Source organism: Neomonachus schauinslandi, chromosome 9 (assembly GCF_002201575.2).
Source record: "Neomonachus schauinslandi chromosome 9, ASM220157v2, whole genome shotgun sequence".
NCBI classification, from domain to species: domain Eukaryota; kingdom Metazoa; phylum Chordata; class Mammalia; order Carnivora; family Phocidae; genus Neomonachus; species Neomonachus schauinslandi.
Window position 1 is genome coordinate 14,759,930 of NC_058411.1, and position 19,280 is coordinate 14,779,209.

Sequence of the window (19,280 nt, forward strand, 5' to 3'; positions counted from 1 at the left end):
CAAGAGTGATATAGAACAGAAATTTACAGAGACAACCTATAAAAATAGGGTCTTCACAGGAACATGATGACAATAAATTCATATTTTTCAATAATCACTCTCAATGTGAACAGCGTAAATGCTCCCATAAAACAGCACAGGGTTACAGGTTGGATAAAAAGACAGGACCCATCCATATGCTGTCTACAAGAGACTCATTTTGAACCTAAATATACATTCAGACTGAAAGTGAAGGGATGGAGATCCATCTTCCATGCCAATGGACCTCAAAAGAAAGCTGGGGTAGCAATTCTTATATCAGACAAATTAGATTTTAAGCTAAAGACTGTAGTTAGAGACACAGAAAGACACTATATCATTCTTAAAGGGTCTATCCAACGAGAAGATCTAACAATTGTAAATATCTACACCCCCAATACGGGAGCAGCCATCTACATAAGCCAACTGTTAACTAAAATGAAGAGTCATATTGATAACAATACGTTAGTTGTAGGAGACCTCAATACTCCACTCTCAGCAATGGGCAGATCATCTAAGCAGAAAACCAACAAAGAAACAAGAGCTCTGAATGACACACTGGACCAGATGGACCTCATAGATAATATATAGAACATTCCACCCTAAAACAACAGAATACTCATTCTTCTCGAGTGCACACGGAACTTTCTCCAGAATAGACCACATACTGGGTCACAAATCAGGTCTCAACCGATACCAAAAGACTGAGATTATTTCTTGCATATTCTCAGACCGTAATGCTTTAAAACTAAAACCCAATCACAAGAAAAAATTTGGAAGAAATTCAAACACTTGGAAGCTAAAGACCACTCTGCTCAATAATGTTTGGGTCAACCAAGAAATCAAAGAACTTAAACAATTCATGGAAATGAATGAGAAAGAAAATACATCAGTCCAAAACCTATGGGATACTGCAAAGGCGGTCCTAAGGGGGAAATACATAGCCATCCAAGCCTCACTCAAAAAAAAACAGAAAAATCCCGAATTCACCAACTAACTTTACACCTTAAAGAACCAGAAAAAAAGCAACAAGCAATGCCTAAGCCACGCATTAGAAGAGAAATAATTAAGATTAGAGCAGAGATCAATGAATTAGAAACCAGAAACACAGTAGATCAGATCAACGAAACTAGAAGCTGGTTCTTTGAAAGAATTAATAAGATCGATAAACCACTGGCCAGACTTATCCAAAAGAAAAGAGAAAGGACCCAAATTAATAAAATTATGAATGAAAGGGGAGAGATCACGACTAACACCAAGGAAATAGAAACAATTATTAGAAATTAATATCAACAGCTATATGCCAATAAATTGAGCAACCTGGAAGAAATGGATGCCTTCCTGGAAACCTATAAACTGCCAAGACTGAAACAGGAAGAAATGGACAACCTGAATAGGACAATAACCAGTAACGAGATTGAAGCAGTGATCAAAAACCTCCCAAAAAACAAGAGTCCAGGGCCTGATGGATTCCCTGGGGAATTCTACCAAACATTCAAAGAAGAAATAATACCTATTCTCCTGAAGCTGTTTCAAAAAATAGAAACAGAAGGAAAGCCTACAGACTCATTCTATGAGGCCAGCATTACCTTAATCCCCACACCAGGCAAAGACCCCATCAAAAAGGAGAATTTCAGACTGATATCCCTGATAAATATGGATTCCAAAATTCTCAACAACATCCTAGCTAATAGGATACAACAATACATTAAAAGGATCATCCACCACGACCAAAGTGGGATTTATCCCTGGGATGCAAAGGTGGTTCAACATTCGCAAATCAATCAATGTGATAGAGCACATTAATAAGAGGAGAGAGAAGAACCATATGGTCCTCTCAATTGATGCAGAAAAAGCATTTGACAAAATACAGTATCCTTTCCTGATTAAAACTCTTCAGAGTATAGGGATAGAGGGAAAAATCCTCAAGTTCATAAAATCCATCTATGAAAAACCCACAGCGAATATCATCCTCAATGGGGAAAAGCTGAGAGGCTTTCCCTTAAGATCAGGAACACGACAAGGATGCCCAGTCTAGCCACTATTGTTCAACATAGTACTAGAAGTCCTAGTAACAGCAATCAGACAACAAAAAGAAATAAAAGGTATTCAAATTGGCAAAGAAGTCAAACTCTCTTTGCAGATGACATGATACTTTATGTGGAAAATCCAAAAGACTCCACCCCCAAATTACTAGAACCCATCCAGCAATTCAGTAATGTGGCAGGATACAAAATCAATGCACAGAAATCAGTTGCTTTCTTATCCACTAATAATGCAACTGTAGAAAGAGAAATTAGAGAAACGATTCCATTTACAATGGCACCAAAAACCATAAGATACCTTGGAATAAACCTAACCAAAGAGGTAAAGGATCTATACTCTAGGAACTACAGAACACTCATGAAAGAAATTGAAGAAGACACAAAAAGATGGAAAGACATTCATGGATCGGAAGAATAAACATTGCTAAAATGTCTATGCTACCCAGAGCAATCTATACCTTCAACGCCATCCCGATCAAAATTCCAACGACTTTTTTCAAAGTGCTAGAACAAACAATCCTGAAATTTGTATGGGATCAGAAAAGACCCCAAATTGCCAAGGAAATGTTGAAAAAGAAAAACAAAGCTGGGGGCATCACATTGTCTGATTTCAAGCTATATTACAAAGCAGTTATCACCAAGACAGCATAGTACTGGAACAAAAACAGACATATAGACCAATGGAACAGAATAGAGAGCCCATATATGGACCCTCAACTCTATGGTCAAATAATGTTCGACAAAGTAGGAAAAAACATGCAATGGAAAAAAGACAGTCTCTTCAATAAGTGGCGCTGGGAAAATTGGACAGCTATATACAGAAGAATGAAACTCGACCATTCTCTAACACCATACACAAAGATAAACTCAAAATGGATGAAAGACCTCAATGTGAGACAGGAATCCATCAAAATCCTACAAGAGAACATAGGCAGTAACCTCTTTGACATCAGCCACAGCAACTTCTTTCAAGATACATCTCGGGGCGCCTGGGTGGCTCAGTCGTTGAGCGTCTGCCTTCGGCTCAGGTCATGATCCCGGAGTCCTGGGATCGAGCCCCGCATCGGGCTCCCTGCTCGGCCGGAAGCCTGCTTCTCCCTCTCCCACTCCCCCAGCTTGTGTTCCCTCTCTCGCTGTCTCTCTCTGTCAAATAAAATCTTTAAAAAAAAAAAAGATACATCTCCAAAGGCTAGTGAAACAAAAGCAAAAATGAACTTTTGGGACTTCATCAAGATAAAAAGCTTCTGCACAGCAAAGGAAACAGTCAACAAAACAAAGAGGCAACCCACAGAATGGGAGACGATATTTGCAAATGACACCAGAGACAAAGCACCAATTTCCAAGATCTATAAAGAACTACTCAAACTCAACACCCAAAAAACAAATAATCAAGTCAAAAAATGGGCAGAAGACATGAACAGACGCTTCTCAAAAGAAGACATACAAATGGCTAACAGACACATGAAAAAATGTTCATCATCATTAGCCATCAGGGAAATTCAAATCAAAACCACACTGAGATACCACCTTACACCAGTTAGAATGGCAAAAATTGACAAGGCAAGAAACAACAAATGTTGGAGAGGTAGTGGAGAAAGGGGAACCCTCTTACACTGCTGGTGGGAATGCAAGTTGGTACAGCCACTTTGGAAAACAGTGTGGAGGTTCCTCAAAAAAATTAAAAATAGAGCTACCCTATGACAGCAATTGCACTACTGGGTATTTACCCCAAAGACACAGATGTAGTGAAAAGAAGGGCCATATACACCCCAATGTTCATAGCAGCAATGTCTGCAATAGCCAAACTGTGGAAAGAGCCAAGATGCCCTTCAACAGATGAATGGATAAAGAAGATGTGGTCCATATATACAATGGGATATTACTCAGCCATCAGAAAGGATGAATACCCAACTTTTACATCAACATGGATGGGACTGGAGGAGATTATGCTAAGTGAAATGAGTCAAGCAGAGAAAGTCAATTATCCTATGGTTTCACTTACTTGTGGAACATAAGGAATAGCATGGAGGACATTAGAAGGAAGGGAAAAATGAAGGGGGGGAATCAGAGGGACAGACGAACCATGAGAGACTATGGACTGTGAGAAACAAACTGAGGGTTTTAGAGGGGAGGTTGGTTGGGGGATGGGTTAGCTCGGTGATGGGTATTAAGGAGGGCACGTACTGCATGGAGCACTGGGTGTTACACGAAAACAATGAATTGTAGAGCACTACATCAAAAACTAGTGATGTATGGTGACTAACATAACATAATAAAATAAAATTAAATTAAAAAAAAATTTCAAAGTTAAATGTAAGGTTAACCATAATCAAAATGACTTGTATTTTCATATAAATTAAAAATTTATCATATACTTTTTAAATTGGAATTTATCCCAATTTAATGGACAAGATAATTTTAAGTTTCAAATCACTTTGATTTGAATCAGAATTTATATAAATTACTATAAGCTTAAAAAACAAATAAAGTTTGAACTATAATTATTAAAAAATAAGCATGATAAAGTAAATATATTTATTATTTTAAAAGGTGGACTGAATATAGATGACTCTTGAACAACTGCATGGGTCCACTTATATGTGGATTTTTTACAACACTGTACTGTAAATGTATTTTCTCTCCCTTGTGATTTTTTTTTCTAAACCTAATTAGTAACTTGGCCATTTTTTTAAAAAGATTTTTTATTTTTAAGTATTCTCTACAGCCAACATGGTACTCTAACTTACAACCCCGAGATCAAGTGTCCCATATTCTGCCAACTGAGCTTGCCAGGTGCCACCCTTGTGAGTTTCTTAATAACATTTTTTCTCTAGCTTAATTTATTGTAACAATATATACATATATACATACTTTGTGTGTGACATGTATTACATGACTGTTATCAGTAAGGTCAACAGTAGGCTCTTAGTAGTTAAGTTTTTGGAGAGTCAAAAGTTATACAGGGATTTTTGACGATGTGGGGGGGTTGGTGCCCCAACTGTGTCAACTGTTGGTGCCAACTGTGTTACTTTCAGCTTATTCTATCCTCAAATGCCTGATTAGTTATTAACTATTATATATGTAATATATAATACAAAATATTACATATTAATTATTATTATTATTGTTAATGTATTAACTATATTACCACAGATAATATCTGTGGAGTGAATTAAATAGAATTTTCTCTGTCAGATCTATCATCTTGGGGTGGCTGGCTCAGTCAGTTAAGCGTCTGCCTTTGGCTCAGGTCGTGGTCCCAGGGTCCTGGGATCAAGCCCCGCGTTGGGCTTCCTGCTCGGCGGGAAGTCTGCTTCTCCCACTCCCACTCCCCCTCTTTGTGTTCCCTCTCTTGCTGTTTCTCTGTCAAATAAATAAAATCTTTTTAAAAAAATAATGGTAGAAAAATACAAAATTATTAAAAAAAAAAAAGATCTATTATCTTACTTATAGGTAAAACAAGTGAGTAAAAATATCCTCAACAGAGTCCTCAAGACTATCAATTTTTAAATACTTTCATATTACCAAATCTGTCCAACCTGTTCATTTAAGTAATGCCTCTTCATACCATACACAAAAATCAACTCTAAATGTATCACAGACTTAAATGTGAGAGCTTAAACTATAAAACTCTTAGAAAAAGAAGAGTAAATCTTTAGGACTTTGGGTGAGGCAAAGGTTTCTTAGGTACAAGCAATTAAAAAAAATTAGACTTAAAATGAAAAATTTTATACTTTTTAAAAAAGGTTTTATTTTAAAGTAATCTCTACACTGAACATGGGGCTCGAACTCACAACCCGGAGATCAGAAGTCACATGCTCTACAGACTGAGCCAGCCAGGCGCCTTTTAAACTTTTTCTAAAGACACATCCTTAAAAAAATAAAAAGGCAAGCCATAGATGGGGAAAAAAATACTTGCAAGTCATATAGCTAATAAAGGATTCCATGTAAAATATATAAATAATACACAACTCAATAATAAGACAACCCAATTAAAAAATGGACAGGGGTGCCTGGTGGCTCAGTCAGTTAAGTGTCCGACTCTTGATGTCTGCTCAGGTCATGATCTCAGCATCGTGGGACGGAGCCCCACATCGGGCTCCATGCTGGGTATGGAGCCTGCTTAAGATTTTCTCTCTCCCTCTCCCTCTTGCCAGCCCCCACCTCCTCTAAAAAATGTGGACAAAAGACTTGAATATTTATCAAAAACATGCAAATGGCCAATAAGCATACGAAAAAATGCTCTACATCATTAGTCATGAGGAAAATGCAAATTGAATCCATAATGAGATACCACTTCACACCCACTAGAATGGCTAAAATCAAAACGGGAGTCAATGGGGGAGCACCTGGCTGGCTTAGCTGGAAGAGCATGCAACTCTTGATCTCAGGGTCAGGACTTTGAACCCCACACTGGGTGTAGAGATTACTAAAAAAATAAACTAAAAAAAAAAGGGAGTTAATAACAAGTGTTATTATAGCAGGGATATGTTGGAGGTGAGAAGGTAAAATGGTACAGCCCCTTTGGAAAAGACTTTGGCAGTTTCTTAAAAAATTAAATATAATTTTCCCATAAGACTTAGCAGTTCCATTCTCAGGTATATACCCAGAAGAAATGAAAACTTATGTCTACACAAAAGATAGTACCTGAATGTTCTTAGCAGCACTATTCATAATAGCCAAAAAACCCAGAAATAATGCAAATATCCATCAATTGATGAATAGACAAAATGTAGTATTATCCATACAATGTAATACTATTTAGCAATTAAAAGGAATGAAGTACTGACAAATTATGACACAGATGAATCTCAAAAACATTATGCTAAGTGAAAACTGTAATGCAAAAAACCACATATTCAGTTTATATGAAATGTCCAGAAAAGGCAAATCTATAGAGAAAAAAGGTAGATTAGTAGTTGCCTGAAGCCAGGGGTGGGAAGAGAGAGCAGCTGCAAATGGTTATAAGGGATCTTTCTGGGCTGACACAAATGTTCTAAAATTGGGTTGTCATGATGTCTGTACAACTTTTAAACTTAGTAAAAATCAGTGAATCTTATTTATCTAGTTAGTTAAGTAAGGAAGCTCTATGCCCAATGGGGTTTGAACTCATGACCCTGTGATCAAGAGTCACATGCTCTACCGACGTGAGCCAGCCAGAAGCCCCTAAAATAGTGAGGTATGCAAATCATTTGTCAATAAAACTGCTATAAAAAGTAAAGTCTTTTAATGCATTCGAATATGGGATTTTTAAAAAAGATTATTTTAGAGAGAGAGGGTGATCGAGCAGGCACACACGAGCTGGAGGAGGGGCAGGGGGAAAGAGAGAATCCTCAAGCTGACTCCTTGTTGAGCGCAGAGCCCGACATGGAGCTCAATCCCAAGACCCTGAGATCGTGACCTGAGCCGAAACCAAGAGTCAGATGCTTAACCCACTGAACCACACAGGTGCCCCTCGAATATGGGATTATTTAAACAATTCAATAAACTATGTAGAGCTATTCTAGCTTAGATACTATGAAGATTGAAATGATTGAGTCAGTAGTCTGTTAGAAGAGTATCTTATAAAAACAGATGGCTCAAACCCAGAGATTTCTTTTTTTAAGTGTCTATAAAATCTGTTTCTAAGTTAGTTATATTAATTATAATGAACATCAGCTCTATAACACAAGAATAATGATTATTAATTACACTTTAGTTTGGTGATAACAATCTTTGTAATTCTTCTAGCCATCACAATTTTCTTCATTTACATGGCAAAAAAAGAAAACCTCTTGTCTCAACTGACTGAAAGCAGAAAGTACCCTGGATAAATAAGCACTAGCTAAATTTAAATTGCAAAAACAAAAAATAGGAGCAATTCTTTAAATACAACCTATATGCTGTCAATTCTCAAATCTTTCTTTCTTCTTTCTTTCTTTCTCTCTCTTTCTTTCTTCCTTCCTTCCTTCCTTTCCTCCCTCCCTCTTTTAATTTAAGTAAGCTCTATGTGTTAGGAGTTAGTTGGACACTTAGGTAGTCAGAGCCAGGGTCCCCAAAAAGAAAGCAAAAAGCTGGGACAGCTAAGACAAAACTGCACTATTGTGGTTTTGCAGCTTAGACAAGACCACCTGTTTTGCAGCTTAGACAAGACTACAAGAGCACACTGTCTAGCAGCTTTTGCAAAACATCCTGAAACAAAACAATTAACCATAAAACATTGGTCACTATCACTTCGTCTCCAAATGTCAGTCCACAAGATCACCAACACGTGAACAATAACCTGATCGGTGGATGGGTGCATGCTCAAAGCCCTGATTGGCACACCTAAGCAGCCAATCCACAGGGGCCCACATTCAGGATGCTTACGATAATTTCATGAGTTTATAAAAACCCCTACACTTAGAAGCTCAAAGGGCACCCCTCTTGGGTCCCCTCCCTCTTCGGGAGCTCTGTACTACTACTGTTCAGTAAACTTTGCTTTGCTGCCCACCACTCTGTCTGGTCTACCTCTTCATTCTTCAAAGTGGCGGGACCAAGAACTGTGGGCACTAAGGGGACAAAAATCCTGTAACATATGCCCAAAGTGGGGCTTGAACTCATAACCCCACGATCAAGAGCCACATGCTCTGACTGAGTCAGCTGGGTGCCCCAACTCACCATTACTTCTTATCTGCATTCCTGTCTCCTAACTAGTCATTCTGCTTCTACCATTGCCCCTTACAGGCTATTCTCAACTCAGTAGCCAGAGAGATGCTCTTAAAAGTTAAACTGGCTCTATTACTCTTCTACTCAAGACCCTCCAGTGGCTTCCAGTTCCATGCAGAGTCAAAGGCAAAGCACTTGCACTGGCTACAGCCCACCAAGTCTGTTCTCTCTGTCCCACCTCAATAACTTCTTCTCCTAACACTCTTCAGCTGGCCCACTTCACATCAGCTAGATAGCTTTCTTTGCTGTTCCCTGAACACACCAATCACAATGCCATTCCAAGGCTTTTGTACTTGCTATTTCCTTGGTCTTGATTGTTCTTCTTCCCCCATCTAACCCACTTGCCTCTCCCTTAATTCTTTCAGGTTTCTGCTCACTTTCTCAGTGAGGCCTTCTTTTCCAAGGCAACTCTCAACCTCCCTTATCCTGCTTGGTTTTTTTCCATTGCATTTGTCACTCTCTGACATATTCTGTATTTACTTTTTTTTTTTTTGTATTTTCCCATCATTTGTCTCCTTCAACTAGAATGTAAGCTCTATAAAAGCAGGTACTTTTTTCACCTCCACCTCCTTTTGTTCTAAGGGCCCTTGGAACAGTATCTAGCACATAGTGGGTGCCTAATATTTGCTGAATTAATCAATAAATAAACTCTAGTGAACTAAACAAAATATTATGCAAAATGCCTGATTATTTTAAATTGGTGAACATGGATCTTAGATCCCAGGGTTTGGTTCAGTAAGAGGATTAATACATACATTCAGGCAGGCTTTTTATTACTCAATCTAAATAAAAAAAGAGATAATCTTATTTTACATATTTATTGTTCAGGAAATTAATATCAGTGTGAAAATTTAGCAAAACTTTCCCATTTAGACGTGATCCTAGTTAAAGAAGATTATCTGATAATACAATTGGGTAAAAACTTTTTTTTTTTTTAGTTAGGAATTCCTTTATTCCTTATCAAAACAATCTAACAGCAAAGGGTAAAAACATCTTAATTGAAATGATTCAGATTTTTTTTTGAAGATTAAATTTATGTATTGTTTGTTTGTTTATAGTAATCTATACACTCAACATAGGGCTCGAACTCCCGAACCTTGAGATCAAAAGTCACATGCTCTACTGATGGACCAGCCAGGCGCCCCAAATGGTTCAGATTTTTTTTTTTCATTTTTTTTTTAAAGATTTTATTTATTTATTTGAGACAGAGAGAATGAGAGAGAGAGAGCACATGAGAGGGGGGAGGGTCAGAGGCAGAAGCAGGCTCCCTGCCGAGCAGGGAGCCCGATGCGGGACTCGATCCAGGGACTCCAGGATCATGACCTGAGCCGAAGGTGGTCGCCCAACCAACTGAGCCACCCAGGCGCCCTGGTTCAGATTTTTTAAGCTGGTAAACACTGAACCAGTTTTTTGTGCTATAAAAATATCATTAATATGATACAGAAGAAAAAGAATACACCACAGAAATTAAAAATCTGGAAGAATCCTTAGAGATTATCTAATTACCTTTCATTTTACAAGAAAGGAGGGTTAAGAGGTAAAATGACTTGCCCACATAACTTTTATGCTGTGGTCAATCTGGTCTTTCAATATATATATTTAAGTCTGGACTCTTGCCTAAAATGCCTCTGCCCCTCTTCTAAAATTATTTGACCTCCAAGATTCCTTCACAGATATGAGAGCCCACACTAGGGCCTGTTACAAATAAAGGACCAAAAGGGAGAGAATACAAAGTGCCAAGCATGGGGCCTACGAGGACACCGTGCTCACTGAATGGCAGCTGGGGGCAACTGGCTCAGCTTAAAAGTCCTCGCTCTTCCACTAAGAAGGTCTATAAGAAGAGATCGGGTTCAACTGATCCTGCTGTCTTTGATCTTTCCCAGACTGCACCTAAGGGGCATTTCTCTACCTATTCTCTCTTTCATTCACCACTTAGCATGCACTACACGTTGGGCTGATACTTATTTTCTAATATAGAAATCCTCTCTCAGGTTATAATATCTATGTCCTTTTGCTATTTTTAAGTATATATTTCCTGACTTGAACTCAAACAAAGGCCTCAAATGGTATCTTTTAGAACATTTTAAAATAGGAATTTCAAATTTTGGAGTCTGATTATTTCCTTAGTAGAGGTTATTTAGAAAACTTCAGTCAATATGGATTTTCAGATACTATCAAGTTTATCAGTTAAGCTATTAGCATACAAATAGTAGACAGTATTTATCTGAAGAAAAGTGCCAGTTATGGTAGTTTTAATGAATCATTCAGTAACCTTAATAAACCAAGGGAAGTTAGAATCACAGAATCCTAGAACTTTACCTTGGCAAGCCTTTTAGTACTATCCAAATTTTTATATGTAGGAATAATGAAATCCAGAGAAGTTAAATAATTTATCCAAAGTTATGCAGCAATTTAGTGGCAAAGCCTGGGCTCAATTCTAAGTTCTTAAACTTAGAAATACAAGCTTCTTTTATTTATGGATAATTTTTAAAAGTTAGAAAATGCTTCCTCAAAAGGCAATATATCAACATCCATTACTAGGATGGCTACAATCAAAAACACAGAAAATAACAAGTGTTGGGGAGGATGTGGAGAAACTGGAGGCCTTGCACACTATTGGTGGAAATGCAAAATGATGCAGCTGCTGTACAAAATACTATGGTGGTTTCTCAAAAAAGTAAAAGTAGAATTACCGTATGATCTAGCAATTCCATTTTGGGGCATATACCCAAAAGAATGGAAAGCAGGGTCTCAAAGAGATATTTGTACATCCATGTCCATAGGAGAATTATTAAAAATAAACAAAAGGTGGAAACAACCCAAGTGTCTACTGCCTTACGACTGTATAAACAAAAAAGCCTTAAAAAGGAAGGAGATTCTGACATATGTTACAACACGGATGAAATTCAAGCACATTATGCTAGGTAAAATAAGCCAGTCACAAAAGGAAAACTACCTGATGATTCCACTTACATGAGGTACCAGAGTTGTCAGAGTCAGAGACAGAAAACAGAATGATAGTTACAAGGTAGTTACGGTTTAATGGGTAAGAGTTTCAGTTCTGCAAGATAAGAAGGTTCTAGAAATGGGTAGTGGTGACAGTTGTACCATAGTATGAACATAGCTAATGCCACTGAAATGGTTAAAATGGTTAGCCTTACAAATGGTTACAATGGTAAATTCTATGTTATGTATAGTTTACCACAAGGTTTTTAAAAATGTTTTATTTAAATATTTATTTAACATACAGTGAAATACTGCTTTCAGGAGCAGAGTTCAGTGATTCATCACTTACAGATAACACGCAGTGCTCATCACAACAAGTGCCCTCCTTCATCTCCATCATTCATCTAACCATTAGTGTTTTTTTCAAAGTCAGTATGTGAAAAATAACTTACATTTGATGCTGGCACTCATGCTTAATGGAACCGAGCAGTCTACTGCAGCTGAAAGAAAAAAAAATCAGTTGTTTAATAATATTCTTAATAGTTATAAATGAACAAATATCAGATGTGAAAACCACAAAACGTTCCAGAATTTCCAGTTCCTTGTTTTGATCTTTATGGTACTTCTAGAGATAAGAAATATAATACCCTTGATAAAAAATACACTGGTTGGGATTAATAGCTCACTGGGTACTGTAGAAGGAAGTATTAGAAAACTTGAAAATATAGCAATATAAACTACTTAAAATGAAACAGAGTAAATAAAGATTGGAAAATAAATGCACAGAGCATCAGTGACCTAACCTACCTCTATCATGCCCTTAGCATACCTGTAATTGGAGTCCCAAAACAAGCCCCCCCCCAAAAAGGCAAAATAAGAGGCTCTACACTACTTGATTTCAAGACTTATTGTAATGCTACAGTAATTAAGGCAGTATGGTATTTTTTTTTAAAGATTTTATTTATTTATTTGATACGGGTTGGGGGGAGAGCAAGCACAAGCAGGGGGAACGGCAGGCAGAGGGAGAAGCAGGCTCCCCGCTGATCAAGGAGCCTGATGTGGGGCTTGATCCCAGGACCCAGAGATCATGACCAGAGCTGAAGGCAGGCGCTTAACCAACTGAGCCACCCAGGTGCCCATATAAGATCTAGAACAGAACTGAGAAGTCCAGAAATTTACCCTCCAATATGGGTCAGCTGTCTTTCAAAAACTGCAAAGGCAATTCAACACAGAAAGGACAATCTCTTCAACAAGTGGTACTGGGAATATCTGGATATTCATAGGCAAAAAACTGATACTTTATATAAAAACTCACTCAAAATGGATCACAAACTTAAACGTAGGAGCTAAAACTTACACTTCTAAAAGAAAACACATAAGAAAATCTTAGTGACCTAAGATTAGGAAAAGATTTCTTAAACAGGATATGGAAAGTATAAACTATTAAAGCAATTGAAAAGCTGAACTTGATTTCACATGTCACAAAATACAATTTATCTTTAGATTTCTCAGTCATTTAAAAATATAAACTTCATAAAATGCGAACTAAGATTTATAAACTTAGCTCTTCAAATGAGAAAACAAAAATTTTTAGAAGACCTTAGTGAAAAACTGATGAAATTCAAATAAGATCTGTACTTAATAGTATTCTATCAATATTCATTTGCTAGTTTTAATAACTGTACTGTGGTTATATAAGATTTTAACATTAGGGAAAGCTGGGTGAAGGGTTTCTGTGACACCATATTATTTTCACAACTTTTCTATAAGTCTAAAATTATTTCATTATAAAAATTTTAAAAAGAAAATGAAAAGATAAGTCTCAGACTGGGAGAAAATGTATTTGATACAGGATCTGTATTTAATATACAAAGAACTCTCACAATTTAACATTAAGAAACAAACAACTTGGGATGCCTGGGTGGCTCAGTCAGTTAAGCGTCTGCCTTTGGCTCAGGTCATGATCCCGGGGACCTGGGATCGAGCCCCAGGTCAGGCTCCCTGCTCAGCAGGAGCCTGCTTCTCTCTCTCCCTCTGCGTGCTGCTTCCACTACTTATGCTCTCTCTCTGTCAAATAAATAAAATCTTTAAAAAAAGAAACAACTTATTTTTAAAAATGGGCAAAAGATCTGAACAGATAGCAAATAAGCACAAGAAAAGTTGCTCAACATCATTAGGCATTAGGGAAATACAAGCTAAAGCCCTGATGAGCGACCTAAATCTCAACTAGAATGGCTGCAGGACTGCCAAAGGCTGGCAAAGGAAGTGCTGGTAAGAATGCGGAAGTGACAGAAACACACAATGGCACTCACTCTGGAAAAACAGGCAGTTTCTTATAAAGTTAAACATACTTACCATTTTACCCCACAATTCCACTCGTAGTGATACATTTATCAGCGTGAAAAGGAAGCACATGTTCAAAGATTGTACGCGAATGCTGATAGCAGCTTTATTCCTAATGGCCAAAATTGAGTCAAAACAATCCAAATACCCACCAACTGATGAATTCATAAGCAAATTGTAGTATATTCATTGAATGGAAAACTACTTAACAATAAAAAGGAAGAATTACAGATGTACATACCAACATGGATTAGTCTCCAGAACATTAGCTAATTGAAAGGAGCAAGACACAAAATGATACACAGTGTATGATTCCATTTATATGAAATTCTAGAAAAGGCAAAACTATAGTGATAGAAAGCAGATAAGTGGTTGCCAGGGATTGGGGGAAGAGATTGATTGCAAAGGACTAGGGAGAACTTTTTAGGGTGATGGGAATGTTCTGTATCAGGGGTCAGTGAATGTTTTCTGCAAAGGGACAGATGGTAAATTCTTCAGGCTTTACAGAGTGATTATGGCCTCTGTCACAACTAGTCCACTCTGCTCGTTAGAGCAAAAGCCACCACAGACAATATATCCGAGAATGAACATGACTGTGTTTACTTACGGACAATGAAATTTGAATTTCATGTGACTTTCACATGTTACGAAATATATATATTTTTAAGATTTTATTTATTTATTTGTGAGAGAGAGAATGAGAGAGAGCACACGATGGGGGAGGGTCAGGGGGAGAAGCAGGCTCCCCGCTGAGCAGGGAGCCCGATGCAATGCGGGACTCAATGCGGGACTCGATCCAGGGACTCCAGGATCATGATCTGAGCCAAAGGCAGTCGCTTAACCAACTGAGCCACCCAGGTGCCCCGAAATATTGTTCTTTTGATTTTTTCTGACCATTTCATAACATAAATATAAATATCATTTTTTAGTTCAAGAGCTGTACAAAAATAAGTGGCAGGAGGATTTGGCCTACGAGCTGTAGTTAGCCAATCCCTGTTATAGGATGACTGTTGTGGTGATTATACAAATGTATATATGTTCCAAAACACTTAACTGTACACTTAAAATTAGCACATTTTATTGTATATTATTATCTCAATAAAGCAACAAAAAAGAAAAAAGTAATAGCTGGCATCCTCTTTGTACGATTTCTATAGTAGATTTGAAAACAAAAAACCAGATTACAAACTTATTATATTAAGATCAATATCTAACCACAAAAATGTGTTACGGATAACACAGGTAAAATGAAATAATGTAGTTATTATACAGATATCAAATATAGTTAATAAAAATGGCATTCTGAATTTTGTACGTATAAAAGTTAGAGTTAACAGTTGATATCTCACCACACCAAAAACAAATCCATTTATATATATATTCATTTTTGCTACAGATTTACCTTAATTAGAAAGGAAGCTGAGGTTTAAACTGGGTATAGAAAGTTCACATTTGCACATTTTTACCTTTGGCTGAAAGGATTTTATTATAGTGAACAGCCATGTGATTCTTGACCAGGTGGAGAGTACTTAGTCTGAGAGAGGAGGAGTCAGTGCAAAAAGCTAAAAATTAAAACATATTTAATCATTATGTATTTAGAATATAAAAATCATGAGATAAACAAGATACTGATTATTAAGCTCATTTTTATAAAATGTTCTGAAAATTAACCAATGAACATACTGACGTATCTGTGATGCTGAATATGTCCTAGCCTTAATCTTGCACTGATAACTGACAAGCTATTGACTACTTGGGTTCAAACCTTTCTAAAACTGAGAGTTTGGGAAGAGATTCTAGAATATAATCTATCATTGTATTTACAAAACTGTTTCTTATTGACAGGCCTCAATCTCGTAAAAATGTTTAGCCACTTGCCTGATTATAAAATGTTAGCATTGTTAATAGTTGAATAAATCAAATTTGAAACTCAAATACTATGCAAAGATTCTTTTCCGAGAGGCAACTTCTAATTTTACACCTGAAAACACCATCAGTTTACCGCACTCTTCTTGAAATATTAGGACTATCTTAAGACAAATACAGTCACATAGAAATTCTATGACATTAAACTTCTCAATCTCATCTAAACTGTTTAAAAGAAATCTTAGAAATTTATGTAAGTATAAATGTATAAAATGTAAATAAATGTAGGCATAACTTTTAAACATTAAAAGCTGATTTTGAGAATACACACATACAGTTTTAAAAAGTCAACAGCTAAAATGGCATAAAAAGATTGAAAAATAAGTGAACTTCCTGCCATGACCCCTCCCCTACCTTCCCAGAAGTATACTCTGCTACTAACTTTATGCATCCTTCTAGGGAAATTCTATGCATAATACAAGGATGTACAATAATGATAAGCTTGATACTATTACTACTATTAAAATTTATTGACTAGGTACCATGCATGCATTGTTCCAAGCTCTTAACAGGTAAACACTCATTTAGTCATTATTATCACCATTTAATAGAAATGGAAACTAAGGTAGAGAGATGTGAATAAGGTCTTCAAGGTCCCACAGCTGACGAGAACCCAGGCAGCCTCCTACTTAGATCTACTAAAACTGTACCAGTTCTGCACATATATTCTTCTTTTTTTTTTGTAGTTGCACATATATTCTTTAAAAAAAAGTTAGCCAACTACTTATTGTTGTTCCTTCTGCTTTTCTAATGTATGTATTCTTTACATCTAGTTTTAAATTTTTAGTTAAAAATAATTTTTCAACATTGATGACTCTGATCTATGTGTACATATATTTTATTACAAGAAATAAGTTAACTGAAAATGTGATCCTTCTTTCACTTTTAGAGGAACCAGTATCAAAGATTTTTCATGTAAATAAGGAAAAAAAGACTTTCAATTATTTTGCCTTAAAAAACCCAGAGTTTAAATTTTGAATCTATCATTATAAAAATATATTTTAAGTTCCCATTAAAAATTTAAAGGCTTTAAAATGTGAAAATACAGAAAATACAGATTTCTTTCTCATAGAATCCAGAAATCCAGTTGGAAAAGTAAAATCACAGGTGTTTACTCCTGATACAAAATGTATTTTTCAAGTGCTCTTTTTCTCTGCACAACTTTTCCTTTTTAGTGCCAGTGTCTTTAACTAACCCCCTAATCACCACTTCACCAAGGAAGGCATGCCGGAAGCCAGGGAGGTCTGCCGGCACAGAGGAGAGCGGGGCTGGAGCCGCAAGAGGGAGCAGGCAGAGGCCAGGGCCACATCCTGGGCACAACACTACTTTGAAAGGATGGCTTCCTAAATTCCCTCATCTCAAGAATTCCTATAATATTTAATTGTAATTAACAATATGAAGTTCAATACTGATTAAATGAAGTAATTTTTCATCATGTCTTACACTTTACAAATAAAGGAAACAGTCAACCTTTTAACACGTAATCTTTTACCACTTAAATACCTCACTTACCGTTACTTTTGGTGCTCAAGTGTCCTTTAAATAGGCATGGCGGACCGTATCTGGGAAGGACAGAGGTTGCTCTGACTTTTAACAAAAAAATATAAATTAGGATAAATCAAACACAACTTGTACAGAAACAACAATATTGAATATTTAAAAATAATAACTGTATCTTTGATTTTAACTATCACAACTGTTTAAAATTTTATTCAATCGTGATACTAATCAGCAATGATACATCAGACAGACAAAAATTCTATTGCTGTAGAAGATAAAAAGCTTTCTCTTTTAAGAAAATAAGTTGTTCTCAGAACAGCTGTACCCTGAGACTTTAGTTTCACTGGATAAAATGACAAATACCTCACTTATGTTATTTGATATATATTAATTTTATTCTGTACACCACTGACCTACCAGATTTTTTAATGATTCTGAGATATAGAAGTGAGATTTTGAGTTAACACATATACATTAACTATTTCAGTTAATCATAAGTCTGTTCTTAAAAATAATTTTAAGAAAGTAATCCTCTCACAAAGTAGTTTAGTAAATTAGAAATTATACAATGTTACTCTATGTAAAATATATGTATAAAAATGTCAGAATCAGAACTTAATTATTAAAAGATGTAAGGTTCATCTCGTCCAACCCCTTACGCTCTTGTTTGGATCCTTGCTATCTCCCCTAAAGTCAGTGCCTCATCTTTCAGACAAGATGGAATATCAGAAAATTAGATATATACCTCATCACAAAATTAATTTCTCTCCCCTAAAAGTGAATTGTGTTTTGAGGAGTAACCTTCAAGATAAGAAGGCTGAGTTATAGATTTTAATGGAATTTAACAAGCAAAGTAAGAATAGTGTATCCCTAAGATATGTTTTTAAGATGGTAAAATGGTCAGTCTGCTATCAGGTGGGCTGCTATAAGCTAAGGTGTGGAAGGGACACCAAGTCTGGAAGAAATATGGATGATTGAAAATGGAAAGAGAGGTATCGAGATAGAACTAAAATCCAGGACCAGAGAACAAAGCCTGCTAGAACAGACTAAAATAAAAAATACTTGAGATCTGATTATCTGAGAAGATCCTTCTCTATCACAGGCTAGAGGGCAGGAAGGAAAAAAATTAACTTATTATTTAGAACAAGAGAGGTCAAGGTGATACCATTTGAGTTGATAATGACAGTCATGAAATTAGCATAGTTTGTTTCTACAAGGAAAGAAGGGGATCTGAGACCTAAACACACAAAGAAAGCAAAATGACCAATAAAACCTCTCCAGGAAACCTTGTTTCTCTGGGGGAAAACAAAGTGTCTCACATTTTGCCTGCCTAGAATCCCATGTCCCTTTATCTGGAAATAGGACCTTCAACTTGCACTTGGGGAACCACTCTTGCCTTACTTTTAGCCCAAGTAATTCAAGTAGAGCTTATCCCACAGCTCAGGGGTGGGCATATAACCCAAATCTGACCAGTTATGTTCAGTGAATCAGGAATAAGGATGTGATCCAAGTCCAGCCAATGACACACAATCCTGGGACTTTTACTGGAACTATCAGGAAAGAGATACTCTCTCTACTGGGCTGGAGCCCAGCGTAAGACAAAGAAGCCTGGCATTCCTAGTGGCTGTCTTGTATCATATAGGGAACCTGTCTGAGAATGAAGCCTAACAGAGAGAAATGGAAGACAGTAATTTCATTTGAGTCCCTGAATCTAACCATGTTTGTTTGACATTACTAGACGTTACTAGACGTTTCTTTACAGGAGCTGAAAATCTCTAAACCAGTTTGAATTGGGTTTCTTCACTTGTAGTCAAA

General features: G+C 36.6%; 1 protein-coding gene across 2 annotated transcripts in view; it reads right to left on the reverse strand.

Annotated features, from left to right (window-relative positions):
- Window positions 1-19,280, reverse strand: part of SPATA7 (spermatogenesis associated 7) — a 45,768-nt gene that overhangs the window by 22,263 nt on the left and 4,225 nt on the right. Inside the window, exons 2-4 of one of the 2 annotated variants that reach the window (XM_021679622.1) lie at window positions 17,478-17,552; window positions 15,506-15,601; window positions 12,149-12,196 (exon numbers count right to left, since the gene is read on the reverse strand). In XM_021679622.1, the coding sequence (XP_021535297.1) occupies window positions 12,149-12,196; window positions 15,506-15,601; window positions 17,478-17,552 (219 nt within the window). The remainder of the gene's footprint in view (window positions 1-12,148; window positions 12,197-15,505; window positions 15,602-17,477; window positions 17,553-19,280) is intronic. The other variant, XM_044917915.1, reaches the window with a different exon arrangement.